The sequence below is a fragment of the Acartia tonsa genome, chromosome 2 (genome assembly GCF_053477335.1).
Source record: "Acartia tonsa isolate MP-2025a chromosome 2, ASM5347733v1, whole genome shotgun sequence".
NCBI classification, from domain to species: domain Eukaryota; kingdom Metazoa; phylum Arthropoda; class Copepoda; order Calanoida; family Acartiidae; genus Acartia; species Acartia tonsa.
The window spans coordinates 21,493,371-21,515,084 of NC_137261.1; the positions used below are offsets into that span (position 1 = coordinate 21,493,371).

General features: G+C 29.9%; 1 protein-coding gene across 1 annotated transcript in view; it reads left to right on the plus strand.

Annotated features, from left to right (window-relative positions):
- LOC145306646 (GTPase-activating Rap/Ran-GAP domain-like protein 3) overlaps positions 1 to 20,718 on the plus strand; it is a 36,360-nt gene extending 15,642 nt beyond the window's left edge. The window contains exons 9-24 of the mRNA XM_080148935.1: positions 1,304 to 1,404; positions 3,349 to 3,416; positions 4,053 to 4,137; positions 6,575 to 6,670; positions 7,727 to 7,858; positions 9,532 to 9,580; positions 11,846 to 11,901; positions 12,162 to 12,285; positions 13,074 to 13,157; positions 13,653 to 13,741; positions 14,308 to 14,389; positions 16,343 to 16,407; positions 16,701 to 16,792; positions 17,600 to 17,694; positions 18,676 to 18,828; positions 19,265 to 20,718. Of these exons, the coding sequence (XP_080005061.1) occupies positions 1,304 to 1,404; positions 3,349 to 3,416; positions 4,053 to 4,137; positions 6,575 to 6,670; positions 7,727 to 7,858; positions 9,532 to 9,580; positions 11,846 to 11,901; positions 12,162 to 12,285; positions 13,074 to 13,157; positions 13,653 to 13,741; positions 14,308 to 14,389; positions 16,343 to 16,407; positions 16,701 to 16,792; positions 17,600 to 17,694; positions 18,676 to 18,828; positions 19,265 to 19,471 (1,578 nt within the window). The 3' untranslated portion in view covers positions 19,472 to 20,718. The remainder of the gene's footprint in view (positions 1 to 1,303; positions 1,405 to 3,348; positions 3,417 to 4,052; positions 4,138 to 6,574; positions 6,671 to 7,726; positions 7,859 to 9,531; positions 9,581 to 11,845; positions 11,902 to 12,161; positions 12,286 to 13,073; positions 13,158 to 13,652; positions 13,742 to 14,307; positions 14,390 to 16,342; positions 16,408 to 16,700; positions 16,793 to 17,599; positions 17,695 to 18,675; positions 18,829 to 19,264) is intronic.
- The last annotated feature ends 996 nt before the right edge of the window (positions 20,719 to 21,714 follow it).

The following is a 21,714-nucleotide window of genomic DNA, read 5'->3' on the forward strand; positions in this document are numbered from 1 at the left end:
TGAAACTTGAAAAGAGCAATTATCCATGTAAAAAATGTTTCCATAAAACTTTTTTGTTATTTAAATTCACCGCATTGAAAAATAGAGTTTTTTTTTATTTTAATATTAACTTAATAATTCATGAAATTTTAATGGCAAATTTAATTTCTATTGTTTTGATTCTTGTTAATAGAAAAACTCAACATTGTCCTTAGATTATAAAATCGAGTAATGCCACACAGACTTTTGAAAAAAAAATAAGTATGCCTATCTGCTTGAAAGATAAGTTGTGTTAAAGGGTAAGAATAGGGAGATAAATTGATAAAATCTCCTATAATGATAAACAAAAGTCAACCTTTGTAGATAAAAATTATTCCTTGAAAAAGTTTGGCACTACAAGCCAATCAAAGTTCTTTTAATTACCCAAAGTTTGTGCCAAAGAATTTGATAACGAGTTTTTAATACTTTGGGAACAACTGTAACTCACAGTCCAATGTTCCCTTCCTCCCTTCAGTTATATAAGAGTAAAGATCGGAGTTTAATATATAAAGCTCCAATCTTTATAGATAAGACTAAACAACGTTTAAAAATTAAAAATATTTTCACCTTCTCTCCATTCATAAGTTTTAACTTGAAAACAAACAAAAGAGAAGAAAAATATTTTTCAATTTTCTCGATATTAACGTCATTTGTATATGAGAAAAATGTGAAAATATGTTTATAGTTTGAAACAAAAATGCATAGATATGAATAAAAAAAGAGTTTAAAACGTTCCATTTGGGTAAGGAAATTAATTTAGTAATAAATAAGCAATTATTTTTAATATATTTAAAGGCAATGTTTATCAGTTGGCAACAATCTGCAATAATAAAATTGTCAACTGGAGGTCTTAGTAACTCAATTATATCTAAATTCCATATCTAAGACAAAATATTTTTTAACTGCTTAGTACCAAGATGCCAACTACTCAAGTGGTTACTTATTTTTTTTGAATATTGAAAGTTTCCTTACAGAAAAGTACTAATGCTTTTAATAAAGTTACAGGATCTCTATCAGTGCGTGTGTGTACTGAAGGATCTCGCTAAACACTGAACCGATATGGTTTCTCCTTTACAGGGTAGTTTATCATAGGTCATGGGAAAACTTAATTGGGGTGGGGGGGGGGTCCCCCCATGTCAAGGGCCTCTGGAGGCTTTTAGGGGCGTAGCCCTTACTATAATCTAAAGTAGCTTGATATTCTTGGTCAGGTTTTAATTTTCTTAGCTTCTGTTTTCTTTAGATATTAGTCTCACAAGTTTAGTTCTTTAATTCTTAAATGTTTTAGTTGTTGCTGCTGGATAGTATGGAGCAGTATGGTATGTGTGAGGACAGTAGACCAGCAAGGGAAAGAATTAATCTTGCGGAAGGAGATTCTTTATTACACAGGTATTAAAGTAAAACAATATAAGGGAAAGGGGTCAAATGATTGGGTCTTGGAATATCAACTAATAGTATCGTAAATATTAATACAAACAAGTAGCTACAGAAGAGTACAAAGCAGTTTACTAGCTGGTGAAAAAGTTCTACAAGACCGTGGCCAGGTAGTTGTCTGGATTATACATCAACGATTATTATAGAAGATGATTAAAGTCCCTCGATCCAAGGATTATGACGTCATACGATAGAATAGCCAATGAGAGGCCAGTATAAAATTTATGCTGGCCTCTCATTGGCTATTCTATCGTATTTCGTCATAATCTGTGGAGGGACTTTTATCATCTTCATTATTATATTTATTACACAGGTAATGTGTTTTAAGACTTAAGGAACAGAAGATAAACTTTGTTATTTTTGGTATAATTAAGAAAAAAATTATATTCAATCACCTCAAAACCTCAGCCGCAGCTATTAAATTTTGATTCAACCGTAGCAACATCAACCTTAAATGGCTAAGAGTCATTTTAATGGAAGCTTTGCAGGTTTTAGGCTTTTTTGTAAAGGGTAAGCATCTTGATTCAAATATCATATGAATCATATTTATAATTATACAATAAATTCAAATTAATCTCTTAGCTTATTCTATGTTAATTTTCTCTATTTAAATTTTTTTAAATTTGAATAAGAAAGAAGCTATAGAAAATTTGGTTTTAATAAAATGTTCTCGTATGTTTAATTATGTAAGTGCAGAGAGAAGCTCAAATTATATTTCTAAGATCTTTTCTAATAAGATAAAGAATTCTTGAAAGTGTAAAGTTTAGGCTTTGTGATATTCTGGGAATAAAAACACATTTCCTTTCCTCCGCCTCATCTTGAAACAAATACAGTTTTATATTTAACTTTTGTAAAGTTTAATTCAGCTTTTTATTTTATATTTTTCAAAGAGAAGATTTTCTTTTTTTAGAATATGACTGTCGAATCATATTAAAATAGTAATTTTTATAAAATTTTAATCACATTGATATTTAGGTATTGGGAAAACTAGCAAATCTTGAATTACTATTAGAATGTTCATTTATGATATGACTTGGGATTGGATTCCTGTGATGAAAATTGATGTTTTAAATGCAGAAAGTCTATAATGAAAAGTGAAAGTTTAAGCATTACCAGAGTAATAGATCATTTCTTTATTAAACATTTAATTTTGTTCAGACTTGTCGAAACTATTATGCTTATGTCACTCTATGTATATTTATACTGTTTTATTGAATTATTGTCTGATTTATTGAGCTTACATAAATGTAGTCATCCTTGTTAGATGTACAAAGTAACTACTACTAACATTAATTTATATTATAGTACCAAGATAAAATCCCTGTAACCATTAATTTTTCGGTTCTAATAAAGCAGAAGATTAAACATTTTATTTTTGGAATATCTTTAGATACATTAAGTATATGTCCGTTTGTCTGTTCTGTAAAATATCTCCTACCACTACACTTTTGAGATATCCTTTTCAGGGTAGCGTCCTAATGCTTCTAATCTATCCCTATTCCTTTTAATCGTTTACAGTTTCAAAAGTTTTGCCATTGCATTTTAAAACCCTAAATCAGATAATGTATCAATTAAACTTTGCATGGATGTCTAACACTGGTTCCACCTAGTGTGTATTTTATTTTATCAGTTCGTCCGTCCGTTTGTCCGTAACCATATGATTTCCTCGGCTGCTATTTAGGAAAGACTCCTGATTTTTTGGTGTTAAAATACCGAAGAGCATCTAGTTTTTAACTTTCTTGGCCCATAATCATCATTCATTCTCCATCAATGATTTTTGTATGGATGGTGTCATCCTTGTTATTATATTCCATTATTCTATGAACGTGGTTACATATATAATAGAAATTATAATATATAATTATAAGAATAATGTAAGAACATATTTGTTATTTGCAGAAAGAAAGAGAGATCAAGAAAAGATATATTTGTGAAAGTTGGTCAGAATCTGAAGCTGGAGTCTCTAGGTAAGAGATTATTACAAATGTCCATATAACTTAAATTGTATCACCTCTTCCCTGTTTTAAAACGAAGCTCCACAAATCAGACGGTCAAACATACGCACATTACCCTTTCAAATTCGTATGTATCTGTCCAAAAAATAAATGCATGTTGATTACTTAGATTTTAAGACATGATTATACAGTTACTGTTGCTTCGCTTATGACATTATACCTAATTTTTTAAATTTCCCTTTAAGTATATAATTAAAAAGTGGTAAGTTAAAGAGCAAAATATGAGACCAATAGGATATTGATAGATTAACTAATATTGTAAATGTCAAGAGAAAAATTTTGTAATTAGCATAATTCCTCCCCTTCCCCCCCTCTCCAGAGCAGCCAAACTCTATTAGTTTAGTAAATTTATTCAAATGATTTTCAATTTTCAATTTTTTCGCCAAAATGAAATAATTTTTAACCAGTTATTCCAAATTGTAATGTATTTGAATTTCTAAATACCTAATCCTTGTATAAAAGTAACAAGGCTTGTGTCGTTTTTGTCTGTCCCAAACGAAATTGCTTAACGCTGAACCGATATGTTCCTTCCTTCCAGTACAGCTTCTCATAGTTTTATAACTATTTTGAGTTCAATGATTTGTTTAGGTGCAAGTGAATATGAGCGTGTATCTAATGTGTCAGTGGCGAAGGACAGAGGAGTCACAGGATCCAGGCCCTGGGATCCACAGAGGTAATATTCAGGGATAAGACAACGGCCGAAAAAATGATGATTTACAAAACTAACCTTTCTGTAGTATTAAATTATTGGTTGAAACGGAAAAAAAAACGCGACGTGATGAAGCAACCAATCAATAGTCACCAAAGTTGTTAAGCCAATAAATAAGAAAACGTTATTATAAAACTTTGGGGACTATTATAATAAACAGCCCATTGTCCCCTTTCTCACTGGGTAATATTTACACCTAGATAACCCGTGTATATTCTAAATCGTATCATATCGATATTAAAATTATACCTAGTACTGCTATACCAGTTGGAAAAAATGGATTCAGGGATAAGGGATGGGAAACCTGACCGAAAATTAGGTCTCAGCCTCCTTTTTAAAGGAAGCCTGCAAGAAATACCACGCTTTAACTGCTGAAAGACTGCCACAAGTTGACCAAATACCCCAAATTTGAAGCCTTCAGCTTCTATAACAAAAAAGTTCTTGGCATTTTAAAATGGCATTTTATGTACAATGGAAATTTTGAAAGAATTGCAATGCTCATGTTGAAAACTTTAAAATTAAACTACGTGGCCTAGAAACAAAATTATAAGCTTATTTTTGTCATAAATTTAGGTTTCCAGTAACTAATTATATTTTTACAATAAAAATACCCATTTTTATAGTCAAAATCATTAAAAAAAATTAAGTTTTACTTGCGTTGTACCGAATGTACTGTAGCCAATCAGAAGGCTGAATCAGCTTAACAACCAATCACAGCTAAGTTTACCCCTTTGTTTCCGCTATGATTTTCGTTTAAAAATGCAATTTAAATCGAATTTTTTTAATAGATTTTGACTATGAAATGTGGTGTTTTTATTGTAAAAATGTAATCAGTTACAGGCAATCTAAGTTTCTGACAAAGAAAAGGTTATAATTTTATGTCTAGGCAACGTAATTTAATATTGTTTTTTCTTTTATGAGCATTGGAAATCTTTCAAAAATTCCATTGTACATAAAATGCTATTTTGAAATGCCTAGAACTTTTTTGTTATTGAAGATGAAGGCTTATAATTTGGGGTATTGGGTCTTCTTGTGGCAGTCTTTCAGCAGTTAGAGTGTGTTATTTCTTCCAGGCGTCCTTTAAAGTGATGGGGCAACTTTTCTTTTTTGCCTATAAAATCAACTCATTTTCGCCAGTTCATTATTGGCTGTAGGCTAATATCCAATAGCATGAAACTTGCTTTTAGCATTAACCAATTAATTAATAACCAACGCTTCCCCCAGTTCCTAATTGGCTAAATTAATTCAAGCAAACATAAATTTCTGCTATTAGAATGAAAACAATGGAAATTTTCTGCTATCAGATTGACTACAATATATATGATGTTCAATCACATCAACTTATTATTAAATCTACACATTAATAAATGTCCATATAGCAAAACATAAACAGAGAGATCGTTTTTTGAAGACTGCGTAGGATTCAACATTTTATACTTCAGAAAAATGTGAAAAACTCATGTCTTTAGACAATTTAAAAGTTATATTTCATGTGGAATTGATAACCCACCTAAATGATTACAAATACAAAACTTGTTCAATATGTAAATAAAAAGTGTACTGTGTTTTGTTAAAAAAAATTTTCATTAATTTTGGTAAAAATTATTGCACACTTAATTAAACTTTTCTGTTAATTTTTAACGTAAAATTATTTTTTTTTTAATTCTTAATTTATATGTATGCTATGGAACAATTAGTTGATAGAATGTTACCCATGTACTTATTCAATTCTACTTAATTTATTTATTAAAGCTGGGGGGCTAAAGCGGTGTTTATTTCTATATACAAATTTTGGGGTGAAGTAGATCCCCCCTTAAAATGTTTGAAAATAAATCAGATTTAACCATCTCAAAAAAAAACTTTTTTTTAAATGGGGGGGGGGGGGGTGGCGAAGTAATGACCATCTTAACGGGATTCTACTTAAACCCACTAACATATTGGTTCTTTGAAAAGTTTTTTATTATATTTTATGCTAGGTGGAATCAACTACCTGAATTCTATTCTATACTTTTTTTCTTTGCATTCATATAATAGCTATTTCATCATTGTTCATAGTTTTCAAATCTAACTACTGCGTCATCCCGAAACTAGTTTTTTAGGCCTAGTTGGAAAATAGGCCTGGAATAATTTTTTCTTACGTTTCCCATCCCTTATCCCTGAATGGATTAAAGATATTATTAAGTCATAATGTGTAACATGAAGCTTAAGTTGGCCCACGAGGCTATACAATAGTGTCTTAGCCTACTCTATGACGACTTAGGTCTAAAGCCTAAGAAACTTTGACTAACTAAACAATCGATGGTATAATGACTCTTTTCTTTATCCTCGCTCTTTCTTTGTTTAAAAAAATTGACATTGAAGTTATTTCATTATTAAACTTTAATATTTCTTTTTATTTCAGTGTCCATTCAAGCCTACAGATAGAAATAATAGCAGGGGATTCTTGGGCAGGAGTTGGCCTACTTGTTGTTGCTAAAGAAGGTGGCTGGATTCTAAGGTATTTAATTTTATCTCCTACATCTAAGGATTAATTTGTATGTTTGTGAATAGTAAGATCTCAAAATATCATTTTCCAGTGATGCTTCACAACGGTTTTGAGCAAGTTTTAGGCTATTTAAAATAATTAGGTCAACAAAATAAGGAGGAAAAACCTACATGTAAGTAAACTCGCCTGCTTACGCCTAGTATTTAATTTCTTTTTTTAGTTCTAAAAAAATATAAAACCTTTATGATTCTTTATAAAAGAAAACTATTCAGGTTATTTGGAACTATCGCGATAACTTTTTTTTAAAATTTAGTATTAATTGATTTAATGTTTTTCGTTTTTTTCTTTGCAGCCAATTCGGCACCACGGGGCTAAAAAAACTAGTTTTAATCTTATAATTGTACATTCTATATCCGCGGAAAGCCGTTTATAATACGATACGAGAAATAACTATTCCCAAACCTATTCCCTCTTTGAGGATATACTAAGATAAGTTAATACATATTGACATGATTGACAAGTAAAAGAAATCAAGAAATACAGTGATGTAGCATCAGAATAAAAAAGACTTGGACGATTTTTTAATGTGTTTATGTAGTATGGTTCAGTTATTATTTCATCAAGTGGCTCTTGAGGCCTCAGATAGACAAAAGAAAAGCACGAGAGCACTTTATACTTTGTAACACTTCTTTAGATGCTGTTTCCCTTTTACTTTACTTAGAGTATCTGGGTACATTAGATAATTGGATCTTTCTTAACAACAATTCTATTTTAACATTATTAGTTTTTTAGTGAGGCTAATGCCGAAGGAGCGGTTTCACAGTGCCTAGTCAAGCTTAGAAAATATAGCCCCCACCCACCCCCCAACCACCTATCTTGTTGTTTTTATAGATTATATTTAGTACATATAAAGCGCATGTTCAAATTTGTCTTTGTCAAAAGCGTTTTGATAACAATTAAAAAAAAATATATACTTAGCATTAAAGCAAGCTATTCCATTAGGAGTTACAATGGAATTTTGACCCTAATTGTCTTAAATTTAATATTAATTTAGAAATTAAAATTTAGGCAAAACGGGCCTCCAGAAAAGGTGTTCTCGCTAGCTCCAATTACAAGGATGGATATCATGGAATCTCTGGGAATCATCATACTCAGATGTGACAAAAGTTGTAAGGACCCTAGTCAGGTCTATGTGTACAGGTAGGGAGTCAAATGAAGTACTGCAACTCTGTAACATCACTCTATTGTCTATATTAAATTACTTTATAATAAATATAACAAAAGTATTCAGGTCCATGTGTGCAGGTAGGCAGTTAAATGTAGTACTGCTACTCTATAACTTAACGCTATTGTCTGTACTAAAGGAGTGAGGACAAAACACCTAATTTAAAAAACATAAATACTAAAAATAGCTAATATTAAAAACACCTACTATAAAAATGCCTGATTTAAAAACATCTAATTTATAAGTACCTAATTTAATAACGTCTTACTAAAAATGTCTAACAAAAAAATACCTAATTTTGAAAATGTATAATTCTAAAAATGCCTTATTTAAGAATACCTAATTCTAAAATATCTAATTTTTTCACTAAAATACCTACAATTTTGATAGGATCAATCCAATTGGCTGATTGTTAACCCAATCTAATTCTTTGACATTTTTCGTCTTTTTTCCTTGCTGAAGGATCTCGCTAACCGACGAAATTTGTATTGTATGGCGTAATTTTTATTATTAATACTTATAGGCTGATTCGCGACCGTGGCTCAACACGCAGCGCATCCGCTCGTCGTCGGAAAGGTGATAGGTTCAAATCTCGGTCCGACACCGTGTCAAAACTAAAGACGTTAAAAATGGTTCCTACTGCTGCTATGTCAGGTGCGCGACATAAATAGTTAGAGTAGGGGGAATGCCTTGGCCCAAAACAGGCGCAACTCACTACCATGCACAGTTAGGACTTATCAGACAAAGGTCGTGCAATCAAAGGGTTGGTTGTTTGATGGGCAAATGGACGCTTTACACCGCAATGATAGGGCTTAGGGCTGACAACCCTATATCATGTCCTTAAAAAGGCACATTGTTACAGAAACACTGACAAATTGTCAGCGGCCTATGCTCCCCCTGTGGAGTGAAAAGGGCTTGTTACTGTTTTTATAAGCTGGTTCGAATGTTGACTGTAGTATGTTACTCTATTGTCTGAATTATCATAGTCAGATGTTACAAGGTGATAAAGACTCATTTATGGTCTATGTGCATATAAAGTTAAGGAGTTGATTAAATAGTTATTCGCCCCCTAAAAAGCATAAAAAGTAGTTAAATAAAGTGTTTTACACTAGTTAAAAAATATTAAAAAGTAAGTCTGATGAAAAATGAAAATCTGCTAAAATTTGATCTAATTTTGTTGAAACTAAAGTAAAAAGTGGTGTAAAGTTTGTCAGGATTATTTCAACAAAATGGACAAAAAATGAAAACTTAATGCACATTTTATGTCAAGTTTCAACTTAACAGAGTAAACTCTAGGGATGTCAATGGATAAGATAATGGCCAATAAATAAATTCCTCAAAGATGATAAAACAAAATTAACCCCTGAAAAGAAAAAAAAATCGGGGGAGGGGGGTTAAGCTATTGAAAAGCTCAATGTAATCCTAAGTTAATTTGAAAAAAAAACTTTTTCATGGAGAATAATCCTGATAATAGATTGAAAACTCGTAGCACTCGAAAGCTTTTATTGTTTTTGCTTGATTCACTTCACTATGAGGTTCAATATCCCCCGCCCCCTACCATATACTCATAGATCTAATGAATGGTACTTATCTTTTAATGTTTTGATCTTGCCTATTTGTATTAATAAATGTATTTATTTATGTTCAGACTGAGTGACCTTGAGACTAACAACAAGATTCTGGGCAGAGAAGAGCTCAGGAAATTAATATTATTAGTATTGCAGCTACTCTATAATTAGAGTATGTATGTACGTCTCTGACAAGTAAACTATGTTGGTTTAGTTTTACCAATTTTGTTTTCGTTTTTTCATCCATCCTTCTTTTTCAACAATTTCTTAACTCTTTTTAAACCTTAAATCATGTGTTTTATTTTCTCAACTTTGTTTATTTATGCCAATCTTTTCATAAGGCACATTTTCTTCTTCTGTATCCAAACATATTGAAACACAATAATACTGCGCTACTACACGTATCTATCTATCTTGTTCAGATCTGTACCTTTATCTATTTATCAATGTCATTATGAGGCCATCTAACTATGTTTTTTTTTCTTCTATCTAGGTCACTATTTACATTACACTTTTTATTTTTGCATTGAGGCCTTCCAGAAAAAGCCTAAAACACAAGTTTCAAAAACTCTTCTTTATTTTTTTGGGGCTGGGAATTAAATAAGGAAAAAAATATTAATACCTTAAATGGTATTACTAAGAGCTCTTTAACTTTATTTTATCCTATGTGTGTATATTGATTATATATATCATCAGTTATGTTTCTTTTAATCTTCAACAACTTTGTTATCCTATCTATAAATATGCTTCTAAAATAGAAAATATTTTAGCCATTAACGGATAGCTTCGCACGTTAATTAGATTCCTGTAAAAGTCTTTTAAAATGTTTTATATGCTTTAATTTAAACAGTTCGTATTAAAGAAAGATTTTTTATAATAAGTTTTTTTCTAAAATAAGAAAAGTTCTCTTACTCCCTTTCTGTCCTCTTAATCAATCTATATCCGCCTGTCTCTCATTTATGTGTTCTCTTTCTATAATTATAATCAATGAAAGGGAGACATATTTATAAAATTTAATCTTTAGGAATAATCACATTCCCATCCCTCCAAAAAAATAAAGAATTTAAAAGCAGGGTCAATTAATTCGATAGAATCCATTTATTCTAAACATTCATAGAAATTATCTGTTTATAAAGTTTCTATACTTTTACCAAAGGGGGAGTGTTTTAGGGGTTTAGACTTTAAGAAAGAATATTCGTTAAATAAAAAGTAGCGAATAAAATTTTATAAAAATGTATGATTATTTGTCTCCACTCGTGTTATTGTATTGATGTCTGAACCATTTGATAAATCTAATTATCGTGTTGATATGGTTAATCAAAATACCAGTGTCCCTTATATCACAACTGAATCCTGCAGTATAGCCGTCTCCCTAGTTTTAAGAAAATATTATAAATTAGTTTTTTAGGGCCATTCATTACAGGGTTAGATACACTGAGGTAAATTTAATATAATGCATAAAACATTTGATCATGATTCATAGGTGACAAAAAATTTTATTTTGGCTAATATGTATGACATCAAGGTTTTTAATATATTGTCAATACTTCACCACAAATTATTTTTGAATGTAGGGAGGTAACGTAGGGTTATGAAAATACCATTGGATCATAATAGAAGCCGTACTACAATCATAAAAATCATGATTGCTGATATCTTATTCATCTAAGACGTAAAGATAGACATTGTATTCCATCGTTCTGAAAACTTAAATTAAGCATTTTTGTTAAGTATAATGTCAAAAGTTCCAGTTTTAAGATATCGGATATTAACATCAGAATAGAGAAACTAAAGTATTAAGAGATTTACTCTGTTTTTAAATAAATGGAATTAATAAAATTTTTATTCATTCTTTTTATTAAATGAAATTTGATTTTTTTCTTTAAAACTTAGAATTATAAAGAAAAGAAAAAAATATTCCCAATTGTTTATATTTTATCTTATTTTGTATAATAAGAATGATTGTGAATGGTTTTGATACATCTCTTAGTATCAACAAAGCAGGAATAAATTTTTAAAAAGTTAAAATAACAATGTGCCTAAGTTTATAGTTAGTTTCAAATCACTAACATTGTCAACTATAACAGACAACCAGCCATTTAATTGCACTTTTCTGGAAGTCCCAACTGTACCTGGTAATGCCTTGCACCTGTTTTAAGCCAAGACATACTCCAAGCTCTTAATATTAATGTCACTCATCTTACAAAGCAGTAGTAGGTACATCTTTTGTAGTAGGTACGCTGTTTGGGTCGAGATTCGAACTTACCACTTCATTAACGATGAGCAGATGCGCTATGTGTTCAATTATTTGAACTTTAAGAGGTGCGACTTTAAATAGATATCTAAATACTTTGGTCTAACTAAGACATAATAATAATATTAATGTAAAACTGAAGAGAACACAGTATCGAGGCTAGCAAGGGTTGTAACGGATATAATGTTTCTAACAGGTTTGTTTATGAATAGTTTTTTTTTTTCGAGGATAATTCTTTAAAAATGATACATACATAAATATTACAAATCTACCGTATGAATTTAATTAAGTTTATTAATATTGGTCAGCTAAAAATATTCATAGCAAAATACAAATACAAATATTAATTACAAATGTAAGGCAATATTTCTTGTACTTGATTTTTTTCTAATTTTATATCTTTTCTGTCTATATCTTGTATCTGATCTTTAAAAAAACCTTACTTTAAATGATAAGGAGACACAGTGGGTTGAGACTGGCCATAATAGTTGGTAGAAAGGTGTTGCTATACAGCTGGATACACGCAGAAGAATGGCTAGACTTTACAGCTGATACCATACAGGGTTTCCAACTAATACAGGTCTGATTAGTAGTATTTCAGTATTCAACATTATTTTTTTATTCGTTGGGGTAGGGGATGCTCCAGAACTCATACTTTTCAAGCTAAATAGTCTTTAAAATGCACCTAAATTTTGTATGGCTACTATTGCCGCCTGAATTTATTAATCTAACTCTTCACAGTGTAAGGAAGAGAAATCTGTTAGATTTTTAGCCAATCATATGAATATTGAGCGTAGTAAAGAAGGTGTTGATATATAGAATAGTTGTTCTATAAAGAGAGGAAAAGTTCTAGTTCTTATTAATTACAATTTCTGAATAAATGATTATCTAAAAAGATTTTGGATAAAAGATAAGCCCCTTAATTATCAAAAACATCACACAAAAAATCTCCAATTATTCTCTTATATTTACATTTAAGAAAGTATTTTAGGAAGGACAATACAACAAGCATAGCGCCTATAAGAAAAAAAACAGATATTTACTTTAAATTTGGATGCTTTCAAGATGACCGATTTTTCTCGCATCGATGTCACTTTCGACTTTCTGGTGGGAGCTTGGTGAGAGATAGACCCTAAGATCCATAAAGTTTTCTCTTTGTTATGCCCATAGCTTTCAATAGACACATTAACATCCAAGATTGGTATTCTGTAGCTACCCTGGTGATTTAGCTTTCGGTCACCTTGAAATCATCCCATTGTACAATGTATATGTGCCAAAAGAAGGGAAAATAGTGACGTAAGATTAGGCTGAGAAACCCAAATTTAGTGAACAAAATTAGAAACGCAATTAACTATGATCGTGATTTAGGAGCTGCATTTTCTGGAGAGTCCCGAGGTTGTATCACTGGTAGAAACTAATCTGGTTGAAATTAATTGGCTCAGAACTGAACAGGTTGCGTTACTTGTAGTACATTAATAAACAAATGTACTTTCTTTAATTAGGGTTTAATCCTATGAATAGAAATTCGTAGAAAACTTTTTTTTCTATTCTAAGATTTAAATTTGAGGTATTGTGAAGATGTCTTAAACCCAATAAAGTTAAGGAGTAGGAAATGAGACTCTATCGTATTACATAATGTTGTTAGCTTTTTTTTGTCTGTAGCAAAGGATATCGCTAACTACTGAACCGATTGGGTTCCTCATTTCAGGGAAACTTTACATAGATTCCGGGGTGGTTTATGCTATTCAATTTAATCATTACATTCAAGTCTTTTAATGGTTTTAGGCTATAAGTATGTCCTTCTCACACCTTCAAATACAGAGCCCCTATATGCTAGGGGTACGCAGCCGCTAGTTAAAGATAAAACACTATTTAACACGTACCCCTAATTTACAATTTTTCCCCAAACTATCTAATTTGACAATTAACAAAATGGTAACTTATCAGGCTGACAAGACTAAGACTGAGTGCTCAATCACAAAGGATAACAGTGTGGACACAGCTAAAGAAGACATCAGAATTGTAGTTGGAACAAGGTAACGCCGATTTATATATGCAGGATTAGAACCGGTTTTCAGCCATACTAAAAAATCGTGTATGGCATCGTATTACGGACAAGTTTCAATGAATTATAAAATAAAAATCCTAATAATTATACCTGTTTTGTTAGCCCAAGCCTTCGTTTCTCGGGGCTAACTAAAAATCTTTTCAATCCTACAATTTTTCATTTTAAAATCCCCAGAAAGCTGTCGATAATACGATGCGATAGATAACTGCGTAAATATTTAACAAGAATGAAAACACCCATAAGATTTCTGGAACATAATGTACTAGGTATAAAAAGTGAGTGCAAATAAATCTGATTTTTAGCTATTTTTCTTTTTTTTCTCATTTCCTCCATTTCTTTGGTGTGTTAGGTCCTATTTTTGTGGATAATAATATTAAAATTAAATTTCCAGTCGTACTGAAACCTCCAGTATATAATTTGGTTTGACCAGGCAGGGATGTTACAGGGATGTCTGAATCTCCTTGTATGTCTTTACACGAAAACATTTTTTATTTCTAAAAGGCATCAGTTTTCATAAAAGCAAATCTTGTTTAGAAAAGGATTTGAGTTGTTGAGTGTAGCTACAGGGCACAAAGAAGAAATACTTAGCCTAGAAAGTGAACCTTCTGATATTCAGGTTTCATTCATTTTACAATTTTTTAGCTTCGCTTTCCTGTGGGCTGAAGGTCAATTTTGACTTGCATTTGTAACGCTTTTTAATAACTATGAAATACTATGACTGGCAATAAAAACTAGAACAATTTTGTAGATTAATATCACATTAGAAAAAGTACCTAAGAGTTGATTTTATATTGAAGTTGTTTTTTCTTATAATACAAATGACGATCAAGAATATAATACTTAAAAGGTTTTTGTGCAGGGATCAGGATTAAATTTTAAGCTTATTCAATTATTTAAAAGTTACAAAACTTTTGACCTACATACTTACTTTCCTTAGGTTTTATCCCATAACAAAAATAAGCCCAAATGTACGGCAATTTTAAGGTGTATAAATTGGTGATCACTTTCATTAGCATAGAGATTTATTCAAGCACAGTGAATTTAACGTTTATCAAATGCTAGTTTAAGGTCAAGCTAACAAGAAAACCAGAACAAACCAGAGACCAGAAAAAAAATATTTTTAGAAAATAATACTTTACATCCAAAATTATATGCAATATAGGAAAGATTTGTCAAAATGTCAATTTGTAAAATATAATCAAATTGACACTTTTTTCCTATGTATATAGCATTATCCTTTAGCTTTATTGTTGAATATTAACTAAATTGTATACTATTGATATACTAAGTTTGCATATAATTGAGACATATTTAGTGGGTATTACCTGCGGGCGACAGCTATGTGTCAAATACACTCAATTTACATTTTCATAGTTATCCCACTACATATTTAGTAATACAATACTATATGATTCATTTTTCAGTATAGTATTATCAAAGATCAAAGAGGATAAGACAATGGCCGACTAATTGATGTACATTCCCAATGTTAATACACAAAATTACCCCTTAAGTAGAATACAATTAGTGGTTGAAACGAGCGCGCCGTTGAAACGTATGTACACTAAATTTAATAAACCAACCATACAAATTTATCAAAAGTCCCCAAAGTTGTTATGCGAACGAACAAGAAAACGTTATTGGAAAACTTTGGGGACTTGTACAAAAAAATTCATTGTTTCCTCTCTTTCTGAGTATTGTACGGTACTTGACTGTACTTCAAAATCAAAGCTTAATTTCTACCTGATTCTATTTAATGTGTGTGTTAGTCACAAATGTGTGTACAAATAAGTAAAGTTAATCTATTTATTTCGTATTTCTAAAAATAAACTTTTGATGGTTTGTAATTCATATTTTATGAATACTATTGCACTATGTTAGATATTTGATTGTTATATTTTAAATAATTTAAAAACAGTTTTAACTTTAATAATATTTATTAATTTGCAAAATATTAAAAATCAATCTTTTAGGCTATTGATTTCAGTTTTAGGTTTCAGCGTTTCTAATTTTAATTTACTGTGGTAATTTTGTAGTCTGGATTTAACGCCACAGGGTCACGTGAATTGTAATATAGTCATAAATTATATAAATAAAACATTTCGTTTCATATTTAATTTCTATGGGATTCCTTATACCTGTTGATATAAATTTAGATTTGATTTTATAGGTTTACTTTTAACGGGTTTTCATATTATTAGGTCTTATGAAAAAAAATCATCTAGACTTTGGTTCTTCCACCAAAATACATTTTCGTTTGAAATGAAAATAATAGGCTGCGGGTTGAGTTAACAATTATAACAGTAGCTTGCCTCAAAATAATGACAACAAAATCAAATCATATTATTAAATCAATTAATAGTGCCTAATAAAAAATATGTTATACAAAACAAATGAAAAATTATAGGCTAGTATACATTTTACCATTGGTCAATTACAATGCATACTAGTCTAAAATTAGTCATTTGTATTGTATGACTTTATTTAATGCTTTAGGCACTATAATCTGCTACCATATACATAAATCTTTTCTACCAATACACTAATCGTCTTTTTTACATATTTCTAGGAGTTGTTGGAGGACGAAAAAGAAGAGCTGTTGATAACTTATTCCTGTACTTCACTTTTTATCAGGTTAAAATATAAAAAAAAATGTGCGATGATTTTATAGATTAGTCTTCAAATTACCCTTCATTACATCTTTGCATGTTACAACCATATTCCGTTTTGTTTAAATAAGTCTATTGACAAAATAATTTTTGTTGTTTTATACACTCTTCAGAAAACCGATTTTCAAAGGCAAAGAAGTTTCCACGGAAAGTGCCTAATAAAAGTATTTGAATTAATTTAAATGGTTTTATATGATGGTTTTAATATTTATTTGTGCTGAAAATAAAAAATCTAAAACTAAAAGAAAATTATTGTAGGCGCGGTTCTACAGATGTTACTGGACCTGTAAAGAGAGGAGAATCCTGTACAGATACATCAACAGGCAAGAAAGGACAACCTGATAATGATACAGGAATTGAAATAGATCATTTTGAATCATAAGGAAAAAGGATAAGAGGATGAATACTCACCCCTTTTTTATGGTAAAATACTACTTCCCCATCCCTAAATTTAGAAGCAGACGAAAATCAAAAACCGCCCAGGGCTTTTTGTAAGTCAATCATAAATAATAATGTACATAAAAAGAAAAGCGATATTTAGCAAACAGCCGTGGGCGGTCAGAATCAGCTGAATGTTCAATATGAAAAAAATTTCCCTCTTTTTAGAAATAGAAGGATTCATCTTTCATGAACAAATTTTTTTAAATAAAAATAAAATTCTATGTAATTTTTAATTAAAACATTAAAACGAAAATATCTAATCTAATATTCTTGCCCTAAATATGGAAATAGTAAAAAGTAAAAAAATATTTTTTTTAATAATTTTTAATCCTCCCATTTGAAAAGTAGTGGAATAGCAATAAATTTTAGCGCAGCAACAGCGCTGAGTAGGCCTCTAGGCCCACTGCCTATTTTCGTCTTCTAGTTGCTTCGATTCCTCTCTTTTATTTTTTTCTCTATGTTTTGAATTAATAATTAGAAATAAACAAAAAAAAGTAAACCTACGAAAATATTGATGACTAAAACGTTATTAGGTGGTTAAAATGCATAACATCTTTAATTCGTTGCCTTTTAAATCCTTTAGTTGATTTAGTATTTATACAAACCTGAAGTGTATAAAGTTTTCTACCAATAATTTCAATTTTAAGAGGAGAACATCATTTTATCTTCTTATCCCTTCAGATCCCAGAATAAAATAAACATATATTTCTAAATAGCAGGGAGTGCGGGTAAGAAAGTGATGGAGGGTGAAACAGTTTCTAATTCATGGATTGTACACAGAGAAATTCAATGGAATTGTCAACCAAAACAGGTATACTGCAGATTCAGATTCTACCAGAATCTTGTTCTCATATATTCAGTGGTTGTCTTGACCATACAGCAATCTTTCAAAATTCTCTCAGAAGTGACGCCAAAACAATTTGCCGCACCAAATACAAAAATGTACACTCAACCAAAGACGACATTTTCATTTGGGATGATGATTTTGGACCAGAAATTAATTTGCACTTGACAAACTCAAAGCTTACTCGAAAAGAGGACAAGACAGTGCTTTTAATCAGAGAGGGAGGGGACGTTGTCTTAATATTTAGATCAACTACATTGGGAACTTTTGTCTAAATTTGTTCAAAGTTAGTTGTGTCCAAAACTACTGATAACTTTAATTTACAGGGTAATTTTGTTTATTCTAATTGGAAATGAATCAATATTTGCCGTCCATTATCTTATCCCTTATTGAATTTAATTTGAACTATATTAACTTTTTTATCACAGTCATTATTCTATTTAAACATAGAATTCAAGATGAAGTTCAACAATAACTAAATCGTATATTATCATCCTTGTTATTATAATTAGAACGTCAATTATGTTTTCACTAATGATACGTTTGACATTTTACAATATACAATGATAAACACAATCAAATTAACTCAATAATTAGTTCTTTAGTACTGATTAAGTGCCATTTAATTATTTTATTATGATAAACGATTTTAGATGTAGTACATTTAAAATATAAAAGACTTGGTAGAATTTCAATTACTGAGGGTTCTTTCAACATATCAATAGATATTGGTTTTAGGAGCAACACATCCTTATAATAAAGTAATATTATGTTTGTTTCTAAACGGGTTTATAACTATTTTAGGGGGTGTAACCCCCCTCCAAAAAATTAGGGGAAGAGTGTACTTTTTTTGACACTAAAACTAGGGGTGGAGTTCAAATTTAATTTACCACAACCTAAAGTTAATTTAATTTTAAATATTTAATGCATTCAAACTTTCTTATTTAGGTTGTTCCCGCATTTCCATTTATTATTGCATTTTCCTCTGACACCATCGAAGTAAGGTCTGCAATCAACTGTAACCTGCTCCAGATACTAAACCTACCCAGGCTCTCACTCATAGCCATGAAGGATGATATCTATTTTACAACAACTAAAATGGTGAGCCTTTCCATTTATTAGGAGTTGTTCAATTTTCTTATTATATTTCATTTGTATTTTCAGTGCAGTTTTTTTATGATTAAGATCGGTTCATCCGTCCGTAACGGATTGCTCTTTTCGTTGATTTAGTAATGTTCTTATTGTCCTATCTATTTTAAACTTTCCATGATAATTCCTGTAACGTTTAAGTACGATTTAGAAACTTTAGCAACTTTATAATCGATAAGGAAACTACAAGGTACACTATTATAAACGAAGCATTCCTATAATGAAGTCCTAAAAATGTAAGCATGTCCTTAAAGAGATTCCTATATTTAAGCAAATTTGTAGAAAAATTATATATATTTTTTACACTGCAGCTAACGAGATCCTTTGATGCACATAAACAGACAGAGAGACAGGCAGATAGCATGCTACTTTTACCTTTTTTTTGTAGATAAACACTGGTAAAAAGAGCTGTGATATGGAACCAATGTCTAAATTCTGTGATCCTGTGTATAACATCTACAAGATACCCTGGGCCCTGCTAATTGGACAAACAAGCACAACACACAAGCAAAGCAGCATGGAACATCCTAAGCATTATAGCCAGAGCAGTGTTGAGACAAATTCCACTAATGGGGCGGGATCCTTTGAATTTTAGATATCTATTCTTTTCAGGGAGGGATTTGACAATGGATCTTAAATTAACGTATACAACACTGTATTATATCCATTATTACCATTAATTAAAGACATAATTAATCGTCTGTTGTCTAGTTTCTATATACCTGAGTATTCAGGGTTGGCTTTTGATTTATTACAAAATGCGTAACCTTAATTTTGTCGAGTATGTATAATCTCAAATTATAGTATATTTATTACTTAAATAAAGTTACAAAAAATTTAAAACTTAAAAATAAAAGATTTTAAATGTATTTAATTATGTATTAACGATAATTTATATATCTAACCGTTTTTATTTTATTATCTGTTCTATCGTCTAATTATTACAGGTTTATTTATAAATCAATCTTTTTAATATTATTTTTATCTAGATGTAGTAATAAAATAATAAAATTTATTTTTATCTATTTGATAATCTCTCTAAGTAAAACTAAATTAATAATGTTATATTTTTAAGAGTCTCAAACTAAATCTAAACAAATAATAGTTTTATAAATGCCAAAACAATGCATAAAATTGTCAATGTGTATATTTATGATATTTTTAAAAATATTGTCATAATAGCTTTATTACAAAGCAGAAAGATTATTTACATAAATAGCGAAACAGTAACAAGTAAAAAGAATTAATATAACACTTAATTATATTATAGTTTGTCATGAAGAAGACATTTAGGCATTCACTTGATAAAAAAAGTGATACATTCTATAAACTTTCATGTGGTTTATTTGTCATAGTCATAATGGTTATTATAAGTTGCTGCGTTACTATTTCTAAAATTCTCTTTTGTCAAGCACTACAGTTATATGTCTCTATTAGCCACAAAAGTGCGCTTAATATTCTATTATTGTGGAATTTAATACAAAATATTATAAGAAACACTAATTGTCCTTTCAGTATATTATATTTTTTTACAAGTGTAGTTCTATTAAGGGTTTTTTAACAAAATTAGATATTAAATTATTGATTATCCTTTTCATTGAGCAACTCATCAATTGAGTCACTTTTGAATACATTTTGATTTTGATATTTTAGAATAGGAAATAAATAAATCAAAATTTAAATGCTCTCAATAAAGAATTTATAGTTGAAGTGCTCTCAATGGAACTACCTCCTTTAATTTCTAATCTCTAAATGTTTAGCTAGTTATTACCTAATATGTGCTCAAAATAACAAAATATTGTATTAAATTGTCTTTTCTAATAAAACTCTAACTTTAATAAATCTAAGTGTATATTTTTTCTTTAATTTTTGAAGATTGATTTTCAAAAGTTGTTTAGATTTTATATTATGTTATAGGAAAACCTAATTTCTTGGTTGCTATTACAGATAATTCTTGTAATAATTTGCTATACCAAATTTGTATATGCTCTATTATTGCAGGGATCTAAAGAGACAAGACAATATCTTGCAAATTGATGTATAACCCCAATGATGATACACAAATTACTACTTCTGTAGATTACAATTATTGATTGAAATGATTGAACACTCAACGAATAAAAAAACGTTATTATAAAACATTAGAGACTTATTGTCCCCTCACCCCCTGCTATTAATGACATTGTCTGTCCGTCTGTCAAATTCGCTATAAAGCATGAGAAATGTATTTCTACAGAAAAAAACTATTTTCCACTGCTTTTAAAATTCCTCTATTAATGTATTTTTTTCTCATTATGAGAATCTTTACAAAGCCTGGTCAGACAAAGTATTATAAATGACAACTTTCAAGACAAAACTAAAGAAATTAAATATATCTTCTGTATACTAATTTATACATATATATTATACATAAATTTGGTATACATATGCCCAACGCATATATGACAACTTTCAATCTTTAAAAGATAAATTCCTTTCGTATCTTTTTTTATTAGGAAAATGTTACACTTTATGTCAGGAACACTAATTATAATGATGGACTTGAAGTATTTATTGACCAATATCTTTACTCTCTAACTTTTTTAAGGTGCTAGGGGCACTTATTAAAGTGCTAGAATTACATAATGTATTTCATTTCACTTTATATATATATATATATGTATAATGTATATATTTTTTTTTCTTGACTAATTGTGCTATTGGCCTTTATTTATTAACTTTTCTAGCAAAAAGTTTTGGATTTGTAGAAATACATATACAGAAATATACCTTAACTTTTCTAACCTCTTCTGTTATGATGTAAAAAGAGCAACACTTTTTACAGTGCTAGGTTTGTAA